Genomic DNA, 24,144 nt, shown 5'->3' on the forward strand with positions numbered 1-24,144 from the left:
TGGGGCGTGAGAGAGAGGGTGTGTGTGTGTGTGGAGTGAGAGAGAGGGTGTGTGTGTGTGTGTGTGTGCATGTGTTTGCGTGTGTATGTGTATGTGTGTGTGGAGGGGGGGGGGGGGGTCTGGCTCTGTGCTTGTCTTTTTGTTTGTTGGCCACTGCCCTGTGCCGTGTTTATCTGCTCAGCATGTCCCAGCAGTAATCACCCACAACATGCTGCTTATTTGTAGTACTGTATAAGCAGAAATATTCGTCTGGAATTTAATTTCGTCTTTTTCGTCCAAGGAGCTTTTGGACTAAATTAAATGTAGGACGAATATCGATTTGTCCAGCGTTTCTATACACTCTTATGATCTATGGACGAAATTTTCAACCGGACGAACTCCTTTTCTTTGGAGTTGGACGAAATTATTGACCGACGAAATTTTCTGCCTCTACAGTATTGCTCACGGGTGACTTCTCATTGTGCTGAACTGAACCACTGCAACCACATGCAATACTATGCAGGTCTCTATTTAAACCTTTAAAACTGCAGTTATGTAACTCTCCCTTTCTTTCTCTATGGATCATAGGAGCTGCTGCATCTGCGCCTTGATCCGTAGCGGGTGCTGGTGTTCCTACCGATGCGCAAAACACCTTGATCCGTAGCGGGTGCTGGTGTTCCTACGGATGCGCAAAACACCTTGATCCGTAGCGGGTGCTGGTGTTCCCACGGCGGATGCGGAAAACTTGGCCTTCAGCCGAGTCTGACGCGAACCGTGAATTTTATTTACTCTTTTTCGCTCGTTCTTCGTATTGTAGAACCGCAAGGAGTTGGAGAAGCAGAAGAAGAAGTTGGATGCTGAAGCACGTGAGCTGCAAGAGAAGCTGTTTGCAGCGCTGATGAAGATCCAAGAACTGGAGTCCACCGTTGCTCGCCTTGAAGGAGAGCTATCCTCCACAAACCAGCGGTGAGCATTAACACCAGTGGTGGCTCTTGATATCTATCACCATTAGAATCTTCTCTGTAGCGTAAATCATCAGCTGTCGAACCCCGGTCATGTCCAATAGGGTACTTTTTTCTTTCTTTTTCTGGTCGTGCCAGCTCACCACGTTGTCTATTACTTATCCTGCTCTATTACAATGTGCACGCGTGTGTGTTTGTCGGGTATCTGTAGGCTTGAAGAGGAGAGTGCCGCCAAGGCGCAGCTGGAAAAGAAGCGTCGTGAGCTAGAAGGTGAGATCGCCGACTTGAACGAAGATTTGGACATGGAACGTTCCGCCAGGGGAGACGCTGAGAAGAAGAGCAAGCAGCTGGAATCGGTACGTTCACTTCTCCTCTTTCACCCATTTAGCCCTTTCAGTGCCAAGGGGGTCAGAAAAATTCAAATTTTTCTGCGTTGAGCCCAACTCAAATTTTTCATAGCTCAGCTGTATATCCACGAATCTTTACAAACGATGGCTCTCTGGAAAGATATCATGGCCAGGCAGACAGCTGGGAAGAGAAAATGCAGCGAAAATAGTCTTCCTCGCGAGGGTGACTGAGCGAAGTCCGTTTTCTGCATTTTCGTAGCATCTGCACTTTCTCACGCGCGCGATCGATCGCAGTGCAGTCAACTTTCAACACACGAAATTCGGACAAATTTGGCCTGAAAGCCACTGAAAATCTCGTTGTTTGCGCATACGTCATGTTTTCTACGCGCGACAATTGTTTGTCCGAGCGCGAGCGCTTCAGGCTTCGCCCTGGCGATATCTATCCTCACGGACACAAAACGATGTGATGAGTCGATAGCCAAGGTCTTCCTGAAGACGTAGAGTGGTCGTTTGTAACTCTCCTGTGTGTAGAAGTGGAGATACGAATTTATTTGTACACACATACTCATTCTGGGCGACTAAAGTCGCCCGTGGCACTGAGAGGGTTAAGGCTACATGTCATGGCAACCAGGCTCTCCACGCCTTATTTGGCATTGAAAAAGACGTATATATACGTCCTCAGCGCCTGGGCGTTATTTTTCATGACGTATATGTACGTCTTTGGCGTTAAATGGGTTAATTCATTGCAACTAGCTGAATTGACGATCATCAATGACTTCCTGAACTGACAATCATCAATGACTTCCTGAACTGACAATCATCAATGACTTCCTGAACTTACAATCATCAATGACTTCCTGAACTGGCTCAGGCTAGTTTCTTTCCTCTACCTTTTGTCATGTGTAGCGGAAAGTTGTCCTTGTTGTGGGTTGTGTCGCATGCCTCGTGTGATGCTTCTTTTATAACTTTCCTTCGCGTTCTGCCTCTATCTCTGTCTCCCTGTCTCTCGCAAACACACACACACACATGCTCACTCTACACCCCCACAGGAACTGGAGAATCTTCGGAATGAGCTTGAGGAGCAAGTGAGTGGCACGGTAGCTATGGAGGAAGTGCGTCGCAAGCGTGAAGGAGAGGTAGCCAGTCTGAAACTGCAGGTGACGGAAGGCACTCGTATGCACGATGCCGCATTGTCCGAGCTCAAGGAGAAGCTCAACTCTCAGATCCAGCGTCTGCAGGAGGAGGCTGATCAGCTGAGTCGAGTAAGTCCTGTTGTCTGTTGTTTGGTGAACATTGCGTACCTACCAGACATTGTTCAAAGTGGGAAATGGAGTTTGCGGTGAAAGCATACGACATGGTCTTGGTATACATGAACACGCTGAGTAGAGTAAGTACTGCTGTGTGTTGTCTGTTGTCTGTGTTCTGGTGGACAATACGGACCTAGAAAACATCCTGTGCACAAGGAAAATTGGCTTTTGGGTGAACACAGACGAAATATTCTTGATACTGTTAACAGGGAAACATGCCTGTTTTAGTAAGTAATTTGCGAGCACACGCACCGATTTGCACCTGGAAAGGTTTGCGACTGGAGTCAATTTCTTTAGTTACTTTCCTACAAGTCAACGTTTTGTGTCAGCTTATTTTTGCGGTTCCACACCCATAGCGAAAATCGCAAACGATTCCATACCGCAAATGTTTCCCGGTTTACAGCTATACTGGTACATGAACTGAACTACCTAACCTGTCCTCTGTGTGTGTGTGTGTGTGTGTGTGTCTGTCTGTCTGTCTGTCTGTCTATGTGTGTGCCTGTCTGTGCGTATGTTTGTTTGTTGTCTGTTCAACTCTAGGCCAATTCCAACCTGGAGAAGGAGAAGAATCGCCTGGTGCATGAGAACCGTGACCTGGTGTCCGAGCTGGAGAGCGAGAAGGCGGCTCGCATTGAGTCCGACCGTCGTCGTCGTAACCTGGAACAGGCTAACATGGAGTTGTCCAACGTCAACAGTGAGAAGAACAGGAAACTGGACGAGCTCACTGCCACAAAGACCAAACTTCAGGTCAGCGTTGGGGAGTTACTAGTAGATGTGTGTCACCAAGAGTACACCAACACCCAGAGTGTCATTTGTACAACTACATGTACAAGCAGGATTCAAGCACATCTCTAACGCTAAAACGTTTGCCGAGAGTGTTGTCTCAACGTGTACTGTGTGATGAACATGGTAATGAGCTGGGTATTTGCTCAAGTAGACGTCTTTAACTCTGAGAGTGAGACCATAAATTTCAGGTTCTTCAGCACTGACATTTGTGAAACGTTTCACAAGTAAACTTTCATGCCCTCTCCTCAGGTGATGTGGACGTCTTTGTTTTTTTGTTCTCGTGTTCTTGTCTTCAGTCTGACCTTGAAGGTAGCAATGCTCACTTGGTGGATCTGGAGTCTAAGGTGTCTAGCCTGGAGCGCGGCAAGCATGCGCTGGAATCCCAGCTCAATGAGCTCAGGGTAAGCTTAGCTTCCAACTGCTGTGGGTGGGGATAGCATGCACAAGTACACTGGAACTCACATGTGGGGTAGTGTCTTTGCTGATTGCATTATGCAGAGCTCACTGACTTGTCAGTTCGAGCACTCTGTGACAAGGTACATTCGGGCCTGGTTTAAATCTGGCTTCTGGATCACGCCACGTCCTTGACTCGCAAGTCACACGCTATGTACAGCTCTGGACACGATTGGTGGCCAGTGCACCTACTACTAATAGATATCTGGTATTTGAAAGTCTTTGCAGACGTGGATGATACTCCTAAACCCATGTTGTTTTCTTGTGTATTCGGGCTATGCAACGGTTTCCAACCTGTCCTCGACAGCATTTCACCAGTGCATGATTCTAACCACAGGTTTATGGCCAGTACCACCACCTGCCACCTACTTTCAAATGCCAGTATGATAACAACGCTGTATATCCGTATTCGAAACAGTATTGCCGAGGGATAGCTGAGGGACAAAAAATGTATTCGGAGCTGAAAATGGTATTGTGCTGCATTCTTGTCTTTCCTTGCTGTTGTTTTTAATTCTCATTGTTCAGGAGTCAACGATGGAAGATGCAGCTAGTCTCTCTGCTGTCACACACAAGCTAAAGGCCTCACAGGCTGAAGTAGTAACTCTCAATGATCAGCTGGAGGAGGAGCAAAATGCCCGCGAAGAGATGCAGAAGCAGTTGAGCAATGCCAACACTCAGGTACATATAGTTCGGATACCTAGGCATGCCTGCTGTCTCTCTCTCTCCGTCTCTCTCTCTCTCTCTCTCCCTCTCTCTCTCTCTCTCTCTCTCTCTCTCTCTCTCTCTCTCTCTCTCCGTCTCTCTCTCTCTCTTTGTTTGTTTGCTCTCAGTCTGTGCAATATTCTTGGGTTGGTTCTTGGGCAATTCTCCAATGGCTCACTCCGAAACCTCTCTGCTATTGGCAACAGTGCTCATTCAAGTCATGCTCTCTGCTCGGTGCTCTGTACTTCTACCTGTGTGTGTTTATGTGCAGCTTGCTGATACACGTCGGGATCGTGACCAACTATCCCTGGACAACGAGGAGCTGGAGAACTACCGCAAGAAGTCGCAGAGAGAAATGGAGTCTCTGCAGACGCAGCAGGACGAACTGGCCAACGTCAACGCCAAGCTGGAGAAGACCAAGAAACGACTAACGGAAGAAGTGAGCGATGGTGCATGCCTGCGTGGCTGTTCTCTAATGCTACATGCTGGTAGTTAGGCTGTTGTACAGTTATGCTCGATGAAATCTGACCTAAAGTGCATGGAGCCGTCTACTTGCACGGTCATTGACGCTCTGGGAGTGGCATGAATGCTGCAGGACGTACACATGTTCACATGCAGTGATGAAATCGGAACTGGTCCTGGGCGTCAGTTTTGCACTTTTCTGTTGGATTTCAGTGAGTGCAGCTGTAGGTTTCTGACTGTAAAGTTCAAGGGTCACTAGGCAGCATGGTGCATGATGAAAGGTTTGCTATATCCAAGCAAACTGATCTTGTTCCTAATAAAATAAATAGAGGAAGAGTGAGCCAAACTATCGTAAGCGAATGTGCTTATAGTTATTATGTGAACACGATTGGTGGAATACTCGGCAGCTGAATATACTACTAAGGCCTCGGTCACACTGCGGCAAATTTGAAACTGGACGCAGCGTCAAACCCAAGCACTTTGGTCACATGACCAAGATGTGAAACCACTCTAAACTCCTGGGTGTAGTATCGGTTGAGTTCTTGTAAGTACAGTGCCAGGGAACACGATAAGATTTCAAAATTGCTCTGACACAATGTCCTGCCACTTCTGGAAACGGTCGGACATGGCCGGACACTGTGATTTGGCAGATTCTGTGATACATGCACATGTCAGGGACTCTTATTTTTCCATCACTTTACATGTACATACTCCCCCCCGGGGGTACATACTCTTGATGAGTTCATCCTGACTTCTCTCTATCTCTTTACGCATTGCTCTGCAGGTTGCCGACCTCAGTGTGAACTTTGAAGCCCAGGCAGCCCGCGCCGCAGAGCTGGAGAAGAAACAGCGCAAGTTTGACCAGACGCTGACGGATGAGCGGGCCAGAACGGAAGAGACTTGTGAGCAGAGGGACGCCGCGCTGCGTGAGTCCAGAGAATATGCTACAAAGGTATGTGACGGTTTTTTGTATCTCCGTCATGGACAGATTGTGCTCTGGTTTGGTCGTGCGTTGGACTGTCATTCTGTGTACTAGTATTGGCAAGAGTACATAACCCCTCAGGAGTGTGCAACTCCACTATGGGTGCTGTCCCGACAGAATTTCAAGTTGACAAGTTGACATCATTTCTATGATGCAATGCAACCTGAAGGCATAGTGGTGACCTGCGGAAGCGAAGGCTATACCTTGTGTGTTTCTGAACATTCAAGTGATGCTAACGCGGATCCCGCGAATATTATTATATTATTATAATGCGAACTGAACTGAACCGACATAATGTGACCCATAGATGCAGGGGTTGTGTGGAGTTGGAACCAACATGGCCAACGTCATGTGACCCATAGATGCAGGAGTTGAGTGGAGGTGGAACCTACATAGCTGCCCCGTGTTATAATTATGGTCATGCGATAGATTTGATAGATTTGAACCAATCTCCATTCAGCTGATGTCAAGCTCTGATAATGAGAACATGTTTTTTTGCTGCGTGTTTGTTCCTGTATTGTTTGCATATAGAACATGGCATTAACACAGGACGTGGAGATGTTGACCAATAAGCTGGCTGAGTCTGAGCGCTCACGCAAGTCACTGCTTGCTGAGCTCAATGATCAACTGGAGAACAAGGATGACACTGGTAAGCTAGGTCAATGATCAACTAGTGAATTATTAGTCTCATCTCCTCTGTGTGTGTGTGTGTGTGTGTGTGTGTGTGTGTGTGTGTGTGTGTGTGTGTGTGTGTGTGTGTGTGTGTGTGTGTGTGTGTGTGTGTGTGTGTGTGTGTGTGTGTGTGTGTGTGTGTGTGTGTGTGTGTGTGTGTGTGTGTGTGTGTGTGTGTGTGTGTGTGTGTGTGTGTGTGTGTGTGTGTGTGTGTGTGTGTGTGTGTGTGTGTGTGTGTGTGTGTGTGTGTGTGTGTGTGTGTGTGTGTGTGTGTGTGTGTGTGTGTGTGTGTGTGTGTGTGTGTGTGTGTGTGTGTGTGTGTGTGTGTGTGTGTGTGTGTGTGTGTGTGTGTGTGTGTGTGTGTGTGTGTGTGTGTGTGTGTGTGTGTGTGTGTGTGTGTGTGTGTGTGTGTGTGTGTGTGTGTGTGTGTGTGTGTGTGTGTGTGTGTGTGTGTGTGTGTGTGTGTGTGTGTGTGTGTGTGTGTGTGTGTGTGTGTGTGTGTGTGTGTGTGTGTGTGTGTGTGTGTGTGTGTGTGTGTGTGTGTGTGTGTGTGTGTGTGTGTGTGTGTGTGTGTGTGTGTGTGTGTGTGTGTGTGTGTGTGTGTGTGTGTGTGTGTGTGTGTGTGTGTGTGTGTGTGTGTGTGTGTGTGTGTGTGTGTGTGTGTGTGTGTGTGTGTGTGTGTGTGTGTGTGTGTGTGTGTGTGTGTGTGTGTGTGTGTGTGTGTGTGTGTGTGTGTGTGTGTGTGTGTGTGTGTGTGTGTGTGTGTGTGTGTGTGTGTGTGTGTGTGTGTGTGTGTGTGTGTGTGTGTGTGTGTGTGTGTGTGTGTGTGTGTGTGTGTGTGTGTGTGTGTGTGTGTGTGTGTGTGTGTGTGTGTGTGTGTGTGTGTGTGTGTGTGTGTGTGTGTGTGTGTGTGTGTGTGTGTGTGTGTGTGTGTGTGTGTGTGTGTGTGTGTGTGTGTGTGTGTGTGTGTGTGTGTGTGTGTGTGTGTGTGTGTGTGTGTGTGTGTGTGTGTGTGTGTGTGTGTGTGTGTGTGTGTGTGTGTGTGTGTGTGTGTGTGTGTGTGTGTGTGTGTGTGTGTGTGTGTGTGTGTGTGTGTGTGTGTGTGTGTGTGTGTGTGTGTGTGTGTGTGTGTGTGTGTGTGTGTGTGTGTGTGTGTGTGTGTGTGTGTGTGTGGTTGCGTGCATGTGTGTGCATGTGTGTGTGGTGTGGTGTGGTGTGTGCATGTGTGTGTGTGTGTGTTTGCGTGCATGTGTGTGTGTGTTTGTGTGTGTGTGTGTTTGCGTGCATGTGTGTGTGGTGTGGTGTGGTGTGTGTGTGTGTGTGAGGGAGAGAGAGAGAGAGAGAGAGAGAGAGAGAGAGAGAGAGAGAGAGAGAGAGAGAGATCATGTGCCTTTACGTCTTTTCTACTCTTCGTCTGTCTGTGGACGATTTCCTCTGATCTCTGTTCTCATATGAAGGTACTGTAGTACTAGTATCAGTAGGGTGGACTCTTTTCTAGAGTTGGTCAACTCTGGTGTCTTCCTTGTTCAAAGCACTTCACTCCGTGTGTGCGTGTGTGCGTGGTGTGACCTGCAGGTAAATTACTTCATGAACTGGAGAAGGCCAAGCGTAACTTGGAAGCACAGCTTGATGACCAGACGATGCAACTGGAGGAGCTAGAGGATGAGCTCCAGAGTGTGGAGGATGCTAAGCTCAGACTGGAGGTAAGTAGCCTTGATGTGTCTGTGTCTGTGCCGCCGACGCTTGTGTATGCGTTTACGGGCATGCGAGTGGGTGTAGCTAAAGGTTCGGCAGCATATCATTAACATTTTGCAGCACTATACTGAAACTGAAGGAACTTCAGGGCTGGTATTTGGGATCACAAAACGGGAAACACGTCGGAGGCCATCTTGAATCACTCTACGTCATCAGATACCCGCACGTGATGCGGGGCCGCGAGATCGCGACTGCGCAAAACTGCCAAAAGTGTACTTGCCAGTGCAGTCTTTGACCTAGCTGCAAGAGCAAGTGCTATTTTTTAGTTTTTGGTGGTGCTTGAACTAGTTCGAACTGCTTCCCTTCGACTTTCTTTGACAGAGCGGGTGCTGTTAGGGTTTCCTGTTGTCAGTTTGTATCCACCACCGGCCTTGTATGTCAGTGCTTGTACAAGGAGGTGTTCAGTAGTTATTTTCAGTCCGCGCCATGGGTCGCATCCAGGGTAGGAAAAAGTCGCACTCTGACCGGCTTGATTATCCCGAGTCGAGAAAGAAGCGAACTAGTGGCCAGTTCGGCTCAGTATCATGGCCAGCTGGACGTAGATCAGATCGCCCCGAGGTCGAACAAGCCGACAGTAGTCCTGAAATCCTTACCTCGCAGAACATTGACGATGTGGAGCGCGGTGTTCAAGAACAAGGAACCATGGTAATAATTGGATTCGCTCCAGAAAATTATTCTCGTGGTTCCCGGTTCCTTTCCCATTATTTCCTATGTTCTGGATACGTGCATCACGCTGAAGCCTATATGAATCAGATTGTAAGTCAGTCTTCTCTCTAGCTCAAGATTTTGCGAACATGTTATCAGTGAACAATAAAAGCAAAGGACACAGTGCAACAAATGGAAAATCCACGTCTCCTTCTTTTCCTTGCCGTGCGCACTGCACTGTCACAGTCTGCACTTCTGACTGGAAGGTGTCTTCCGTTTGTGAAAGAACCAGCGCAAATCGCGCGTGGCGCGGCGTCCTTCAAAACGACACAAGTGAGCTCCACATGAGCCGATTTTGACAATCGATGGCTCAAAATTTTCAGTAGGAGATGCTCCATACTTTGACCGAAGCGAATTTCGCCAAAACGATCCTAGAGGTGGGACACGTTTACCGAGTTTGAGGGTGTTATTTGAGGTCTGAATTGCGAAAATCAAAAAATCCTTCGCTGAATCCCTTTGCCCACATCTGAACTCGGTACCTGCAAAATCTCAGCCTGCTAGAGAGAACTGTGGCTCACTTGCGTGGATTTGAACAGGCCAGAGTCGACGCGAAGTACGGCAAAATTCCCTGTACACAGCATGGTGTGACACATGTCACGTGAACTAAAATGGCGCCCACGTGTTTCTGTACAAGTACTAACCCTGAACTTGCAGCTCCCAGATTTGTGAGGCTCATCCAGCAGTAAAATGGGGAGAACCCCTGACTCTGGGTTGCACACACTATCATGAGTCTGATGGGTCTGAGAGAATGTCACTTACACTCACTAACTATTGCTTTGTCTGTTCCGCATGTCATTGCTCAGGTCAACTTCCAGGCCACCAAGACCAACTGGGAGCGTGAGATGGCGTCTAAAGATGAAGTTGTGGAGGAGCAGCGCCGTGGAATGCAGAAGCAGCTGCGTGAACTTGAGTCGGACTTGGAGGACGAACGTCGCAATCGATCATCTGCTGTCGCCGCCAAGAAGAAGCTGGAAGGCGAGATGAGAGAACTGGAGAATGACAAGCTGCAGTTGGAAAAGGGCAAGGAGGATGCATCCAAACAAGTTAGACGACTTCAGGTGAGAACCCTGACAAAGCATTATCAGGAGCGTAGCTGGTCCCCCTTTTAGGGGGTTGAACGGCCGCATATGTTTAGGATGGCTGGTGCATGTCATTCATGGTCATTATGTGCATGCTGAATCTAGGTCGGAATTGTTAGGGGGTGCACGTACCCCCCCCCCCCCCCTCCAGTGCGGGCTATGCGCCGGTGGATTCATACGTTGTTTATCCGGGCGGTCCAGGACGGGGCATTGCTCGTGTCTTCGAACTATCTTTAGCTCGGAGTCGCATACGATTCGATTGAGAAAGGCGGGTGATATGGCATATGACGTCACATTTCCACAAAAGTGACAAAGAGTAGTAAAATTTCCACTAGAACTCGTGCAAGTGCCCTGCAGACGTAAGTGACGTCAACTTTGGTGTCCGGATAACTGACTTACCAGTATGTGTGTACTTGTACCTAGCTAGGTGGTGGCTGGGTATGCGCGTGTGCATGTGTGCGTGTGCTTTCTGGGTGGTGCCGGTTGGTTGGAATGAGCATGTCAGGTTGTTCTCGGATGGAGCGTCTGTGTTAGCCGACACCATAGCCTCTACTGCAGTTGCTGCTGCTGCTGCTGTTCTTACTAATGATGGTGATGTTATGGACGCTACTGCATACTTTGCTCAGGTTGCTGCTGCTGCTGCTGGTGGTGGTGGTGGTGTGCTGCTGTTGCTGGTGGTGGTGGTGGTGGTGGTGGTGGTGGTGGCGGTGTGCTGTTGTTGCTGGTAGTGGTGGTGGTAGTGTGCTGCTGTTGCTGCTGGTAGTGGTGGTGTGCTGTTGCTGCTGCTGGTGGTGGTGGTGTGCTGCTGCTGGTGATGGTGGTGGTGGTGCTGCTGCTGATGTTACTGCTGATGCTGTGATGCTGTTGATGATACTGATGCTCTTGCTGCTGTTGCTGATGTTTGTTGCTGGTGTGTGTGTGTGTGTGTGTGTGTGTGTGTGTGTGTGTGTGTGTGTGTATGTGCACGCGCATGTGTGTGTGTGTGTGTGTGTGTGTGTGTGTGTGTGCACAGGCTCAAATGAAGGAGGTCTATCACGAGCTGGAGGAGTCCCGTACCGGCCGCGATGCAGCACTGCAGCTGTCCCGTGAAGCCGAGAAGAAACTCAAGGTTCTAGAGCCGGATGTCACACGCCTTACTGAGGTCAGTAGCCAGTGATAGGTCCACCGTCTGTTTTCTTGTATTCTGGTTTCCACTTCATCCCGTGCTGGGAACATTGTGTAGACAGTCTACTTTGCAGATACTTTCTCGTTGTGACTTGACATTGATATTTGCTTTTATCTCTCCTTTTTCTCTCTCTCTTTCTCTCTCTCTCTCTCTCTCTCTCTCTCTCTCTCTCTCTCTCTCTCTCTCTCTCTCTCTCTCTCTCTCTCTCTCTCTCTCGCTGCCTCTGCCACTGACAGGAACTGATGTCGGCCGATAGAGCCCGACGTAACGCCGAGGCAGAGCGTGATGAGCTGTACGACGAGGCACGCGGTAACAGTCCACGCCTGCAGTCGCTGAGCGAGGAGAAGAGAAAGCTAGAGCAGGCTATTGTGCAACTGGAGGAAGATTTGGAGGAAGAACAAGCCAACACAGAAATGTACATGGAGAAGTCCAGGAAGTCACAGTCTCTGGTAAGTAGAGAAACTGTGTAGAATGATAGCCGTTTACATCATTTTTATGGTACAATGTGCCTCGCTTGTGTGTGACTTGCGATGTTTGCACGGGGTGGCACCGCGTGGCACTCGTCTGTACAGGATCAAATTTCGGTGTTGCGGATCTAACAGGTTTCAGGTGCAATGCAGAATTAGGTGACCAGCATTCCCTGCACATACAGTTCCTACTCCAGTGCTTTTTAGGTGTTATTGATGTATTCATGTAATGAATTCAGTTTAGCGTAGGCGCACATCTCGCAACTACGTATCTGCTGCGCTACAGCGCCCTCTACGGTTCTGGCCGCGGCACTTGTTTAGCGCGCCTTGCCGCGACCGGCAAGACCGCCTGCTGTGCATCACATTAATTTATGCGTACGCCATCACAATAATTAATTCAGTTTTGATCGGGTCCGAGTCCGCAACGTGGCACATCTCCTTGCCATTCTCAGTTTTGAGTCTTCTCTGCTTTGGCTCATGCCCGACTTGCATCCTGCTGCCTTTGTCTTTTGCTGACCGAACTGTCATTGCCTAGTCATGTCGGGCACCAGGAAGAGAACCCGTCGCGCAGCACCTAGCCCTGTTCCCGACCCACCTGTTTCTTCGGCTGCGGACCCCGAGCTGCCGAGTAACGCTGCCTCACCACTCGACGGCGGACAATTCAAGCAATTTATATCTGACGAAGTCCAGAAAGCCGTCACCGCCGCCCTGGCAGAAACGGTCTCCCCACTGCTTGCCACCATCGGATCCTCGCAGCCTTCCCCCGCCATGGCCGTACCCACCGGAAATGCTGCGCCAACTGGTCCGGGTGCTGGCTCTCTATCTCATCCACTGAACGTGCCGTCTCACGTGAGAGAGAGGATTTTGCGAGGTGAGTGTGTTGATTTGAATACACTGTTACCGGAAGCTCTTGGGGCACCAAAGCGTGACACGATTCAGTTGAATTTCAGTGGGTCCAGGACTGTTGAGCTGCTGGATCCCAGCTCTGGCGGGCATGTCGAGAAAGTTCGTAGGCATGTTCACGACCTGGTTACATGGCTAGAAGCCTGGTCCAGATATATGTTCGTACTATGCTCGCACGCACCCAGCCGTTTCTCCGAACTGATGGCATATCAGGCCACCATTGTATCGGCCAACTCCTCATACTATCCGGAGGCCTGGCTCGAATATGACCGGGAGTTCCGTCTGGCAATCTCTCTTGACCCCAGTAAGCGTTGGGACGCCATTGACGGCAATCTCTGGCAACTGAAAATGACAGGCCGCTCACGCCCGCAGTGTAGCACATGCCGGATCACTCACCCTCCATCGGGTAGCCAGTGCCCTTTTCGTGCCTCCCGAGTACCAAACCAGCAGTTTGCACCACGGTCTGCCTACACCAAGTCTGGCAAAGAGATCTGCCGGAATTTCCAGCAAGGTCGATGCTCCAACACCGACTGTAAATTTGCCCACGTCTGCTCCCAATGTGAGGGCGCACATGCCCGCCCCTCCTGCCCGCGTCGCTTCTCCACTGGCAACCAGCGGCAGAACAAAGCTTAATGAACTGCATCTCGATAGTAGCATTCTCCGGACACACCCTACATTCTTTCACACTTGCCGCACACCTATTCACGTTAATCGCCTCCGTTCCTTACTGCGTGCACACCCCGATCAAGCTTTTGTTAAATATGTACTTCATGGCCTTACGTATGGTTTTGACATCGGCTTCAATGGCCCACGCCAAAGCAGCATGTTCTCCCCTAACTTACCTTCTGCGAGGATGCATCCCGATTTTATTACCAAATACCTGCAAGAATGTTGCTCCCGCTTTGAACTGCTAGGTCCTTTTTCCTCCTCGCTTTTTCCTTTTTTTCATTGCTCCGGTGTTGGCTGCGTTCCGAAAAAGAACGGCCGCTTCCGTTTAATCCACCATCTCTCTAGCCCAGAGGGTCAAAGTGTTAACGATGGAATTTCACGTGAAGATTTCAGCTTGCATTACATCACTATTGATCACGCGATCGATGCCATTATGCAGTACGGTCGTTCTGCTTATCTTTTCAAACTTGACATTCGGAGTGCTTTCCGCATTGTACCTGTGCGGCAGGAAGACTGGCCTCTGCTAGGTATTCACTGGCAAAACCAATATTATTTCGACACTGTGCTCCCCTTTGGCTTACGCTCCAGCCCTGCCAATTTTAACTCTATTGCCGACTGCCTTGAATGGATTGCTCGCTATGAGTTTTCTATTACTGACCTGCTCCATTATCTAGATGATTTCCTTTGCATTTCTCCATCGGAGCTGGTGGCGAACCAACGTGCTTCAATCCTGCTTCGCTGTTTTAACTATGTCCAAGTCCCCTTGGCACCTGACAAAGTGGAAGGTCCAGCTCAAGTGCTGTCGTTCCTGGGCATCGAGCTGGACTGTGGCAGACTGGAGGCCCGGCTACCAGACACCAAGTTGCAAGATCTCCGCACCTTGCTCGACCAGTATGTCAACCGTGGCGACATGACCCAACGCGAACTCGACTCACTATTGGGAAAACTCTCCTTCGCAGCTCGGGTAATTATACCTGGTCGGACATTCATGCGCCGACTCTGGGATATTTGTCACCGCTACAGTCAGCCACACTATAAGATCAAACTCTCAGTCGAGGCCCTGGAAGACCTGAAGTGGTGGCAACGCCTCCTCTCGCAATGGAACGGAAAGTCCTTCTTTCATATGCCAAATTGGACCCCGTCTCCCGACATCCAATTGTTTACTGATGCCAGCGGTTCGATCGGCTGGGGCGCATGTTATGGCCATCGCTGGATCCAGGGACAGTGGTTGCCGGAACAAGCCGACTACTCCATCGAGTGGAAGGAGATGTTCGCCATTGCCGCAGCTTGCTCCTCCTGGGGCCTTGAATGGCGCAAGCTCCGCATACTCGTGTACTGTGATAACGAAGCCGTAGTGACATGCCTGTCCAATGGTTGTAGCCGCTCCCCCCCAGTCATGGACCTGATACGACGGCTGTTCTTCATGTGCGCTAACTTTGGCTTCATTCTGTCAGCAAAGCATATTCCAGGATGCACTAACAAAGCCGCTGATGCTCTGTCTCGTTTTAACATGCAGGTGTTTCGCGAGGCGGTTCCGGGAGCTCGGGCGACAGCCGACCTGTTCCAGTCATTCTAACTGCCGCGGACGAATTAGCAGCACGATATGCTGCTCACGCTCTATCCGACAACACCAGACGAACGTATTCCGCCGGCGAATCTAAGTATCTCAAGTTCTGCCAACTTCAAAGATGGTCCCCGTTTCCCGCTTCAGACCTAATGCTGAGTAGTTTTGCTGCCTCCCTAACCCAGTCGGTCAGACCAGTGACTATTAAGGTTTACCTCAGTGCTATCAAGAACCTGCACCTGGAGCTCGGTTATGTCGACCCGACCGAGGGCGCGCACTTCCTCAAGCAAGTGGTACGCGGTATTTGCCGTTGCCATGGAGTAGCCGCTGTCCGCCCCAGGCTGCCAATCACGTTTCCTATTCTCTGCAGTCTGGTTGACACCTGCCTAGCTGCTCCAACCATGTGCCCTCACGACAAGCGCTGCCTGCATGCCGCTATGCTTGCTGTGTTCTTTGGTTTCTTCAGATGCGGTGAACTGCTAGAAGCACCTACCACGCGCGGCTGTTTGACATTCGAGTCAGGGATGCTCCATGTGCACCTACCACGCTCGAAGACAGACCCGTCCGGGGAAGGTACGACGGTGCTGATCGGGCCAGCGGTGCCGCCATACTGCGCTGTGAGAGCCATGCTCACCTACCTCACTGCAACCGCCTCTGCTCGTCCAGGCAGTGCTGTGTTCATCCTGGCCAACGGGCAACGCCTCAACCGCAGCACTTTTACAGCCCACGTACGCACGCTGCTTAGCACCAGCGGCGTGGCAAACTGGCAGGACTATGCAGGCCACAGCTTCCGTATCGGGGCCGCTACCACTGCTGCCCTTGCTGGCGTCCCCGACCACCAGATCCGCTCCGCGGGACGGTGGCGCAGTGATGCATGCCTACGCTACATCCGGACACCACCGTCATCGGCCCGAACGCTGGCCAGCAAACTATCCTCAGTAAGATCATCTCCCTGACACCGATGTTTCTCAATTCACACAATTCCCTCATAATGAACTATGCTATGCTGCACTGCAATACTGTTGTGTATGGGTATGTACTGGCGGTATGGCGAGTCACTCATAACTGGTCTGCCTTTCTATTGCGGCATTATGGCCTTATGGTCCTGCCTTTCCATTGCGGCAATCACAGCCTCCGGGCTTCTGCCTTCCTGCGGCAATCACAGCCTCCGGGCTTCTGCCTTTCTGCGGCACTCGCAGCCTCACGGGCTCGTGCCTACCTTGCGGCAAAGACCAACCAGTTCCTCGTCACCAGTACTTACCCAACACAACCTAGCCTTATTCGTGTGGTGTATGCCTGTCTGCATGCCGTCTGTGTGCGCGGAATGCTAATGATGTATGCCTGCCTGCATGCCGTCTGCGTGCGCGGAATGCTAATGATGTATTCATGTAATGAATTCAGTTTAGCGTAGGCGCACATCTCGCAACTACGTATCTGCTGCGCTACAGCGCCCTCTACGGTTCTGGCCGCGGCACTTGTTTAGCGCGCCTTGCCGCGACCGGCAAGACCGCCTGCTGTGCATCACATTAATTTATGCGTACGCCATCACAATAATTAATTCAGTTTTGATCGGGTCCGAGTCCGCAACGTGGCACATCTCCTTGCCATTCTCAGTTTTGAGTCTTCTCTGCTTTGGCTCATGCCCGACTTGCATCCTGCTGCCTTTGTCTTTTGCTGACCCACCATCCCACCACTAACCATTAATACTACATTGCATCATTCCTACTTCAAGTACAATAAACCTGGTGGCGAGTCACTCATAACTGGTCTGCCTTTCTATTGCGGCATTATGGCCTTATGGTCCTGCCTTTCCATTGCGGCAATCACAGCCTCCGGGCTTCTGCCTTCCTGCGGCAATCACAGCCTCCGGGCTTCTGCCTTTCTGCGGCACTCGCAGCCTCACGGGCTCGTGCCTACCTTGCGGCAAAGACCAACCAGTTCCTCGTCACCAGTACTTACCCAACACAACCTAGCCTTATTCGTGTGGTGTATGCCTGTCTGCATGCCGTCTGTGTGCGCGGAATGCTAATGATGTATGCCTGCCTGCATGCCGTCTGCGTGCGCGGAATGCTAACTAAATTTAAGTGCCTGGTTTCTCTACGGAAATTAAAGTTACACCGAAAACAACATGTTATACTATACCTGGTGCATGCTGCAGATGTTGCGCATGCAGTAAGTGGTCTGCGTACCGTGATTGGAATTTGTTATGGGCGGGGATGCTTTGGTACTCCACGGTCACCCCAGCTATGTCACAGATAGCGATTCCTGTGTGTGTGCGTGTGTGTGTGTGTGTGTGTGTGTGTGCGCGCGTGTGTGTGTGTGTGTGTGTGCGTGTGTGTGTGTGCGCGTGTGTGTGTTACACACAGCTTGAATCGACCCAAGTTGAGATGAGCGCACTCAAGGAGGAGGTTGCCACGCTGAAGCACAGTAACGCAACTCTGGACAGACAGGTACTAAGCGTTGCTATCGTGCAGGCAATACGTGTGCTCAGCAGCTGTTGTGTCATGTACTGACATACGGAAGTGGTTTATTTTACAGACAGATGAGTGTAGATATAGTGAAGAGTCAGGGAGGCCATGCCCAGCAGAGCGTGGTATCGTGCGTAGCACGGGGGTAGTGCGAGGTCACGTACCGTCTTTACATGGCGACACACAGGGGAAGGACTATGCCGTGAATGGGTGAAAGGATAACATGATACAGGATACAGGGTATATTCTAGGACGAATTTCCAACCGGTTACGGTCCAATGAAGAGTCGGGGGGGGGGGGGTCCGGGGGTCCCCCCGTAATTTTTTTTCAAAATACAACCCAAATATGGCACTCGACAGCAATTTAACAGATTTCTTGGTGCAAACCGTACAAACTCGTGACCCTAGTACCAGCCCACGCGGCTTCGCTGGAAGTATCCGTCCAGAAAAAAGCGTTTGACCATTCACAGCTCCATTCACCCACAGAAAAGTACGGGCGGTTGGAACTGATTTGTAACTTTTCAACCGGTCGCCAACAATTTCAACCGGTCGAAAACCGGTTGGGGCGGTTCTAGAAAATTCCCTGGGATAGGACAGCAGCCACACCAGCATGTACAGAGTACTGGTCTTAATGGGGATATTTTGTACGTACATGTAAATCTAAATAAGAAGTATGGTTGCAGCGCGTAGCTCGCATGGGGCACGGGGGGAGACACATGCACCCCCTGAAATTCCCAACCCAGGTGCAGCACGCGCATGTTGACCATGAATGTCATGCACCAGCCACCCTACACATCCGTGCACCCCCCTAAAAGGGAGATCAGCTACGTCCCTGAGCGGCTGTATGCTTTGGACGCTCACGGCCATTCTTGGTCTGTTTAGTGTTGCCATGTTGAGAAGCAGGTCCAAGAATTTCTGCCTGTTTGTGGTGGCTTGTCTTTCTCTGCTTCTTTCAGACCAAGGATCTCAAGTCGAAATTGGAATCTGCGGAGAATGAGCGTGGCTCACGTCTGAAGGGTCAAGTGCGCTCACTAGAGATGAAGATCTCCACACTGGAGGAGCAGATAGAAGTAGAATCGTGGTAAGTGTCACCAATGCCGAATTTCTCACGTGTACCTGTATGCATGCCATCATGATCTGTAGGCAAGCCAGCGCTGTCCACCATTCAGACTACTGTATTGTCTTGTATTAAAGCCTGTCTCATATAGAAACCTGTTTTAAATACAAGCCTGATTTTCAAGATGCATCGTCGGCACATAAGCCTTGTTTTAGTGTTGACACACATAGAAAGTTAGAAAGACCTGGTTTGGATAGAAGCCGGATGTGAATAGAAGCCTAGCCCTGACATCGGTTTCTACAGGAATACTTTGATACGCGACATGACGGTATGTGCACCGGTTTCTTCGTTGTCTGAGTCTCTTCCACGGGATACTGCAGTTCTACAGTGCTGAGCTCAATGAAGTCCGGTTGTCCGAGTCAAGTTGCCCCCCCCCCCCCCCCCGCCCACACACACACATCTGTGGTCCCTTCTTGCTATAAAATGTTACATTACAAAGTCACTGTTCGCGTGTCCAACGTTGTCAACCCGCCCCTTTTTCCCTATGGTCCTGCACAGCGAAAAGCATAGCCTGCAGAAGACTAACCGGCGCTTGGATCGCAAGAACAAGGACCTGATTGGTCAGGTGGAGGAGGAGCGTCGACGTGGCGATCAGCTTCATGAGCACGTGAGTAGAGTACTGTGCAAGTACTAAGAATACGCTTTTTTCTTTCTTTGTGACGGACTGTGGGGTGTTTATTAGGCCAGGGGCGGCGCAAGGTATTTTAGTGTGGTACGGTCAGCCATCTGAAGTACAATTTACTCGTGGGGGAGGGGTGGCTGAGCCGAAAATTTGCATACCGGTATGGTTGTTTTCACTGGCGAATCCGGACGTTTTCACTTTGACTTGGGTTTAGACTTATGATTTTCTTGACTGGAGCACAATCAGCAGATTCCACTATTCAACCAGCTTGTGACGTGGTTTAGGTGTAGACCTGTAGAGATAAGTGGAGCCTTTGTCGGCCTCTCAAATTTATTACTACATGTATCACTCTGCTGTTGCTGTTCTCGCAGAATGACAAGTTGTCACTTCGAATGAAGGCACTCAAGCGTCAGTTGGATGAAGCGGTAAGTGTGTGTGTGTATGTGTGTGTGTGTGTGTGTGTGTGTGTGTGTGTGTGTGTGTGTGTGTGTGTGTGTGTGTGTGTGTGTGTGTGGTTTTATTTTATTTTATTTTACTATGTTCACCTACCCAGCTCGAAAAGAATAATGAAAGACAATGGTACAGAGAGTAGGACAGATGTGTATGTCTCAGTGCTGAAATTATCTCAACTGACTGGCGTGCCGTGGAGTTGGCCAAACATGTTTGTTGTTCCTCTTTCGATGTTGTGCGTAGTTTGAATTGCCAGGCCTGTGATTTGCTTGCGTGTCAAGGTTTGCTGCGTGCTGTAAAACCAAAACGATTCTTTGGCTCAGGGTTCTCAGCAGCAGGATCGATGTGCACGTGCGGGGCATGCGGACCTGGGGGTGTACGTGTACGACTAGTGCTGGCCTGCGCCTGATCACTCAGTTCGTGCGTACTAGTACTAGGCCTAGGGTCTCCATACACGGGATCCTCACCAAAAGCGACATGTACGGGCTGACGGTGGACGTGGACCGCTTTTGGCTCCGGAGTAGAGCATGCAACCGTAGTATGGCTATGTGTACGCCCAGTACAAGTACGACGGCTAGCGGAAGCCAGTGCAGGTGCGTCATGCGTATGGTAAGTACTAGGACTAGTAGGAGCAGAACCCTGATTGGCCTGAAACTGCAACTGGTTCATTGCAAAGGACTGCTCACTGTTGTAATCTAATTTGTTGCTCACAATACTGTTGCCGAAATAAGGATTATCACTTACTGTACAGGCAGAAAATTTCGTCGGTCAATAATTTCGTCCAACTCCTAAGAAAGGGATTTCGTCCGGTTGAAAATTTAGTCCATGGACTATAACAGTGTATTGAAACACTGGACAAATTGACATTCGTCCGGCATTTAATTTAGTCCCAAAGCTCCTTGGACGAAAAAGACGAAATTAAATTCCAGACGAATATTTCTGCTTGTACAGTACTTTCGGCAAGCGAGGTTTCGGAGACGGTGCGGGACGAAACAAATCCATCGGTGGAGAAGGGAGCATCGACCTGGTAGCAGCATCAGGTAAGCCAGTGAGCTCGTCATCATCCGGGGCCACCTCCTCGAACTCAGTGTCGATCTCCCGATCCATCCGCGCACTTCTGTGCGATACGGAGAGGATCCGCCGCACAAGATCAGAGCGTGCACCACCGGTGGGGAGATGCAGCCCCCGGCAGATGTCCCTCAACTGCTCGTGGCGAGCAAACGCCAACGACTCGAGATCCATGGCTAGCTCACTTGCGGCCCCACGAACTCGAAAAAACGAAAAACTAGAAATAAAAATACGCAAACTTTCAGCAACGACGGAGGTACGCAGTACTGACACACAGTGACTGCACCACTTCTGACACCATGTGAAGGGCCTAGGGGAGGACACACCAACAACCCACTCTTGTCCGGCTAACCGACAACTAACCCTGAAGGGCTGTCATCCTTGTTATTTTATCTTGGTGTGTAAAGTTGTACAATATGTGAGTACTAGAAAAGGTACCGGTAGTACGGGAAGTAGTATGCAGCATGCTATTCTAATGTCATATATGGACAGGTGTAAATATGAGGATGTGAAGGTTATAGTTACTGTATATGTATATGTATAGGGATATTTAATGGCACCAAATGATATAGTTCCAATATCATCACACCATTCCCCTTCTCCGGTCACAGATACCATCTGTGACATTGACTAAACGAGAAACAATAGATATAGGATGTAACGGCACTAAAGGATATAAAGGTACAATATCATCACAGTGTAACATTTTCGGCTTACCCCAGAATCGGGGTTTCAGTAGCGTTTATTCTTCAGTATCGGTTAGTTTGGCTGCTCCCATGCAAGTGCTGGTGTGTACTACAGTCAGACCTCGCTTATCCGATCCTCTTTTATCCGCATCCCTCACCATCCGGAAGAAAATAGCTGGCTGCAGATTTACAGCCTACGTGATGCATCCAACATAACCGGTGTTCGGTTATCCGGTTCCCTCACCTATCCGGATATATTTTTTATCCGGAAAACAGATGTGAGCGGTTAAGTGAGGTCGGGCTGTATTGTACTGATAGCACTACCTGGTGGCATTATTTTTTTAGGTATAGTTTTGCTGCACCTGTGTTACCAAAAAATGAAAACTCCACTGAAAATGTCTTTAGTTCCATATTTCCACAGATGATCGTAGCTTGAAAATCGATTCTGGATAAACACAATTTCAAACCTAGAACAAATTGTCATGTTGCGTGGTGATGTCTGCTGCATTCATACTTTTCATAGGTATTATTGAACTTTTATCTCCATGGAGATTATTTGAAAAATTTCTGGTGTTGCAGTATTAGCGCTTTGTCGGTTGAGGTAGACACCTTGTCTAGTATCGTCTTTGCTGGTGTACTTACCTACTTTGTGTCGCATTGTTCTTGGCGTTTGCAATGGACATGTGTGTGTGTGTGTGTGCGTGTGTGTGTGTGTGTGTGTGCGTGTGCATGTGTGTGTGTGTGTGTGTGTGTATGTGTATGCATGTGTGCGTGCTCACAGGAGGAAGAGGCGTCGCGCCTGACGCAGTCGCGTCGGAAGCTGCAGCGGGAGCTCGACGAGGCCACCGAGACGTTCAACTCTGTGCAGTCTGAGCTGACACAGTTACAGAGGGGTGTCCGTACCGGCATGCCCCGCAGCTACTCAGCCAGGAAGCGCAAGTCAGAGCAGGTCGGGGAATCCGATGATCTCGGCGACGACTGAGTGAATTCTTGACATCGCTCCGAGTAATGATTTTACTACTTGACCCGTGGTTTCTGAGCTAGTACTGTGAGTTGCTCTGAGCAGTGTGCAATCGGTGTAGACCTGATGCTGAGGGTGATGTGAGAGGTTAGAGTCAGTTCCTCTGCTTGCCTGCTTGCCCGCTGGTCAGTGAGAAAGGTGGGCTCTGTGCAGGGTTGCTGAGTGCCGTGCAACTCATGCCTACGTCTTCGTCGTGAAGGATGGCCAGTGGCAGGGATCCATGTGTGTGTGTGTGTGTGTGTGTGTGTGTGCGTGCGCCATTTTTGAGAGTAGAGAATTTGCAGCATCTACGTGCCGGCCGGTGATCGGTTAGAAACAAACGTTGGGCCATAATCAACCGTGATATCACAATACTCCTCCCCCCCCCCCCCCCCACCACCACTCCCCAAGCTGTGTGTCCTGTCCTATGATGCTTATCTATGTACCATGGCACGGCACCCCCCCCCCCCTCCCTCCCCGCCATGCACTGCTGTTGCGGAGCGGTCTGCCCTTCGCATTTCTCATCACGCCCTGCCGTATGCTTGTTGGTTGAGATGAGCGCCGAGAGTTGCAATGCTTCAGCTTTCCTTCATCCTGTCGTCTCATTTTGACACTAGGACTCTTTTCTGTACTTCTTTACTTCTGCAGTTCTTGTTTTTTTTTGTTTTTTTTGCGCTTGCCAGCTGTTTTTAATTTATTTTATCGCCTTGAGTATGTCTAGCATCGGCCCCCGGTGCGTTTTCAGTCTCTTTGCTTCTATCAGCGTGTGTGTGTGTGTTTGTGCGCGCGCACGCGTGTGCTTCTGTAAGTGTTCTAAAACTTTTGAAAGGTTTTTCATTGTGCTACTACAGTGGTTCAAGCAGGTCGATGCGTGCGCCCTTTGCCAACCTGTGCTGTAGCAGACTGCATGTTCTCACAGCTATGCACACTCGCGTACCCGCACACCTGGCAAAAGTATTCTACCCTGCACTGCCCTTGCCCGCTTTAGCTTTTTATCTGTTTTTTAAAATTCCTTTCCCTTCCTCTTTTTCGTTTTTACAGAATATTTGCTGCAGTGTTTTCTTGTTCCTGCTCTCTCCTGGTTGTACCTTTTCTTTGGTGATAATTATTTGTTTTCTTGTGTCCCGATCGCAGACGGAGCCATGTAAAGTGTGAGCAGCAGAAGAGTGACAATGCCTCTGAGTTCACTTGTGACGTTGTCGCGGGCAGCCCCAACGCTCCATGTAGATCAAAACTTTTTTCTTATTTTGTTTTACTGCCGTGGTTACCGTGTAAAGTAGGTTTTCCTGAATTTCAGTGCTGTTGTTGGCTAGTTGTGAGTGAGAGGACCTATAGGATGTGCTATTTCAAGTGCTTGTTGTGTCGCGCTTTTACCTGTTCTTCTTCCGTACATTTGTATCAGTTTTTTGTTGTTGTTGTTGTTGTAAATCTAAGGCCCTTGGTGACCTGTGACTGCTGTGAGTATGTGTTTCAGCTTGTGTTTTTGAGAATGACAGTTGTCACTGGACATGATGTGTGCAAGCTGCAAGCACACGTGTGCGTGCGTGTGTGTGTGTGCGTACGTGTGTGTGTGACCTTGTATATCATGTGTATTATGCTATGCACATAACGTTACGTGTGAGGAAGGATAATCCCCCCCCCCCCCGTGCTGAATTTGCAACAACTATAATTAATAATTATTATTATACCTTTACACGTGCTATTTGGCACGGAAGGGTTTCCCAGCGTGAGTTCCCACCCACCCATTCCTATAGAGTATGACAAGGTTATCCCCT

The 24,144-nt window shown here is 49.6% G+C and overlaps 1 protein-coding gene across 1 annotated transcript in view; it reads left to right on the top strand.

Annotated features, from left to right (window-relative positions):
• LOC135824613 (myosin-11-like) overlaps positions 1–23,811 on the top strand; it is a 42,873-nt gene extending 19,062 nt beyond the window's left edge. Inside the window, 18 exon segments of the mRNA XM_065337346.1 lie at positions 797–945; positions 1,153–1,297; positions 2,338–2,550; positions 3,136–3,342; positions 3,678–3,782; positions 4,360–4,512; positions 4,808–4,975; positions 5,783–5,950; positions 6,512–6,629; positions 8,228–8,355; positions 9,916–10,170; positions 11,204–11,332; positions 11,593–11,805; positions 17,326–17,409; positions 18,383–18,507; positions 19,042–19,150; positions 19,537–19,590; positions 22,151–23,811. Coding sequence (XP_065193418.1) covers positions 797–945; positions 1,153–1,297; positions 2,338–2,550; positions 3,136–3,342; positions 3,678–3,782; positions 4,360–4,512; positions 4,808–4,975; positions 5,783–5,950; positions 6,512–6,629; positions 8,228–8,355; positions 9,916–10,170; positions 11,204–11,332; positions 11,593–11,805; positions 17,326–17,409; positions 18,383–18,507; positions 19,042–19,150; positions 19,537–19,590; positions 22,151–22,351 — 2,724 coding nt within the window. The 3' untranslated portion in view covers positions 22,352–23,811.
• Positions 23,812–24,144: the final 333 nt, after the last annotated feature.

The sequence above is a fragment of the Sycon ciliatum genome, chromosome 9 (genome assembly GCF_964019385.1).
Source record: "Sycon ciliatum chromosome 9, ocSycCili1.1, whole genome shotgun sequence".
NCBI classification, from domain to species: domain Eukaryota; kingdom Metazoa; phylum Porifera; class Calcarea; order Leucosolenida; family Sycettidae; genus Sycon; species Sycon ciliatum.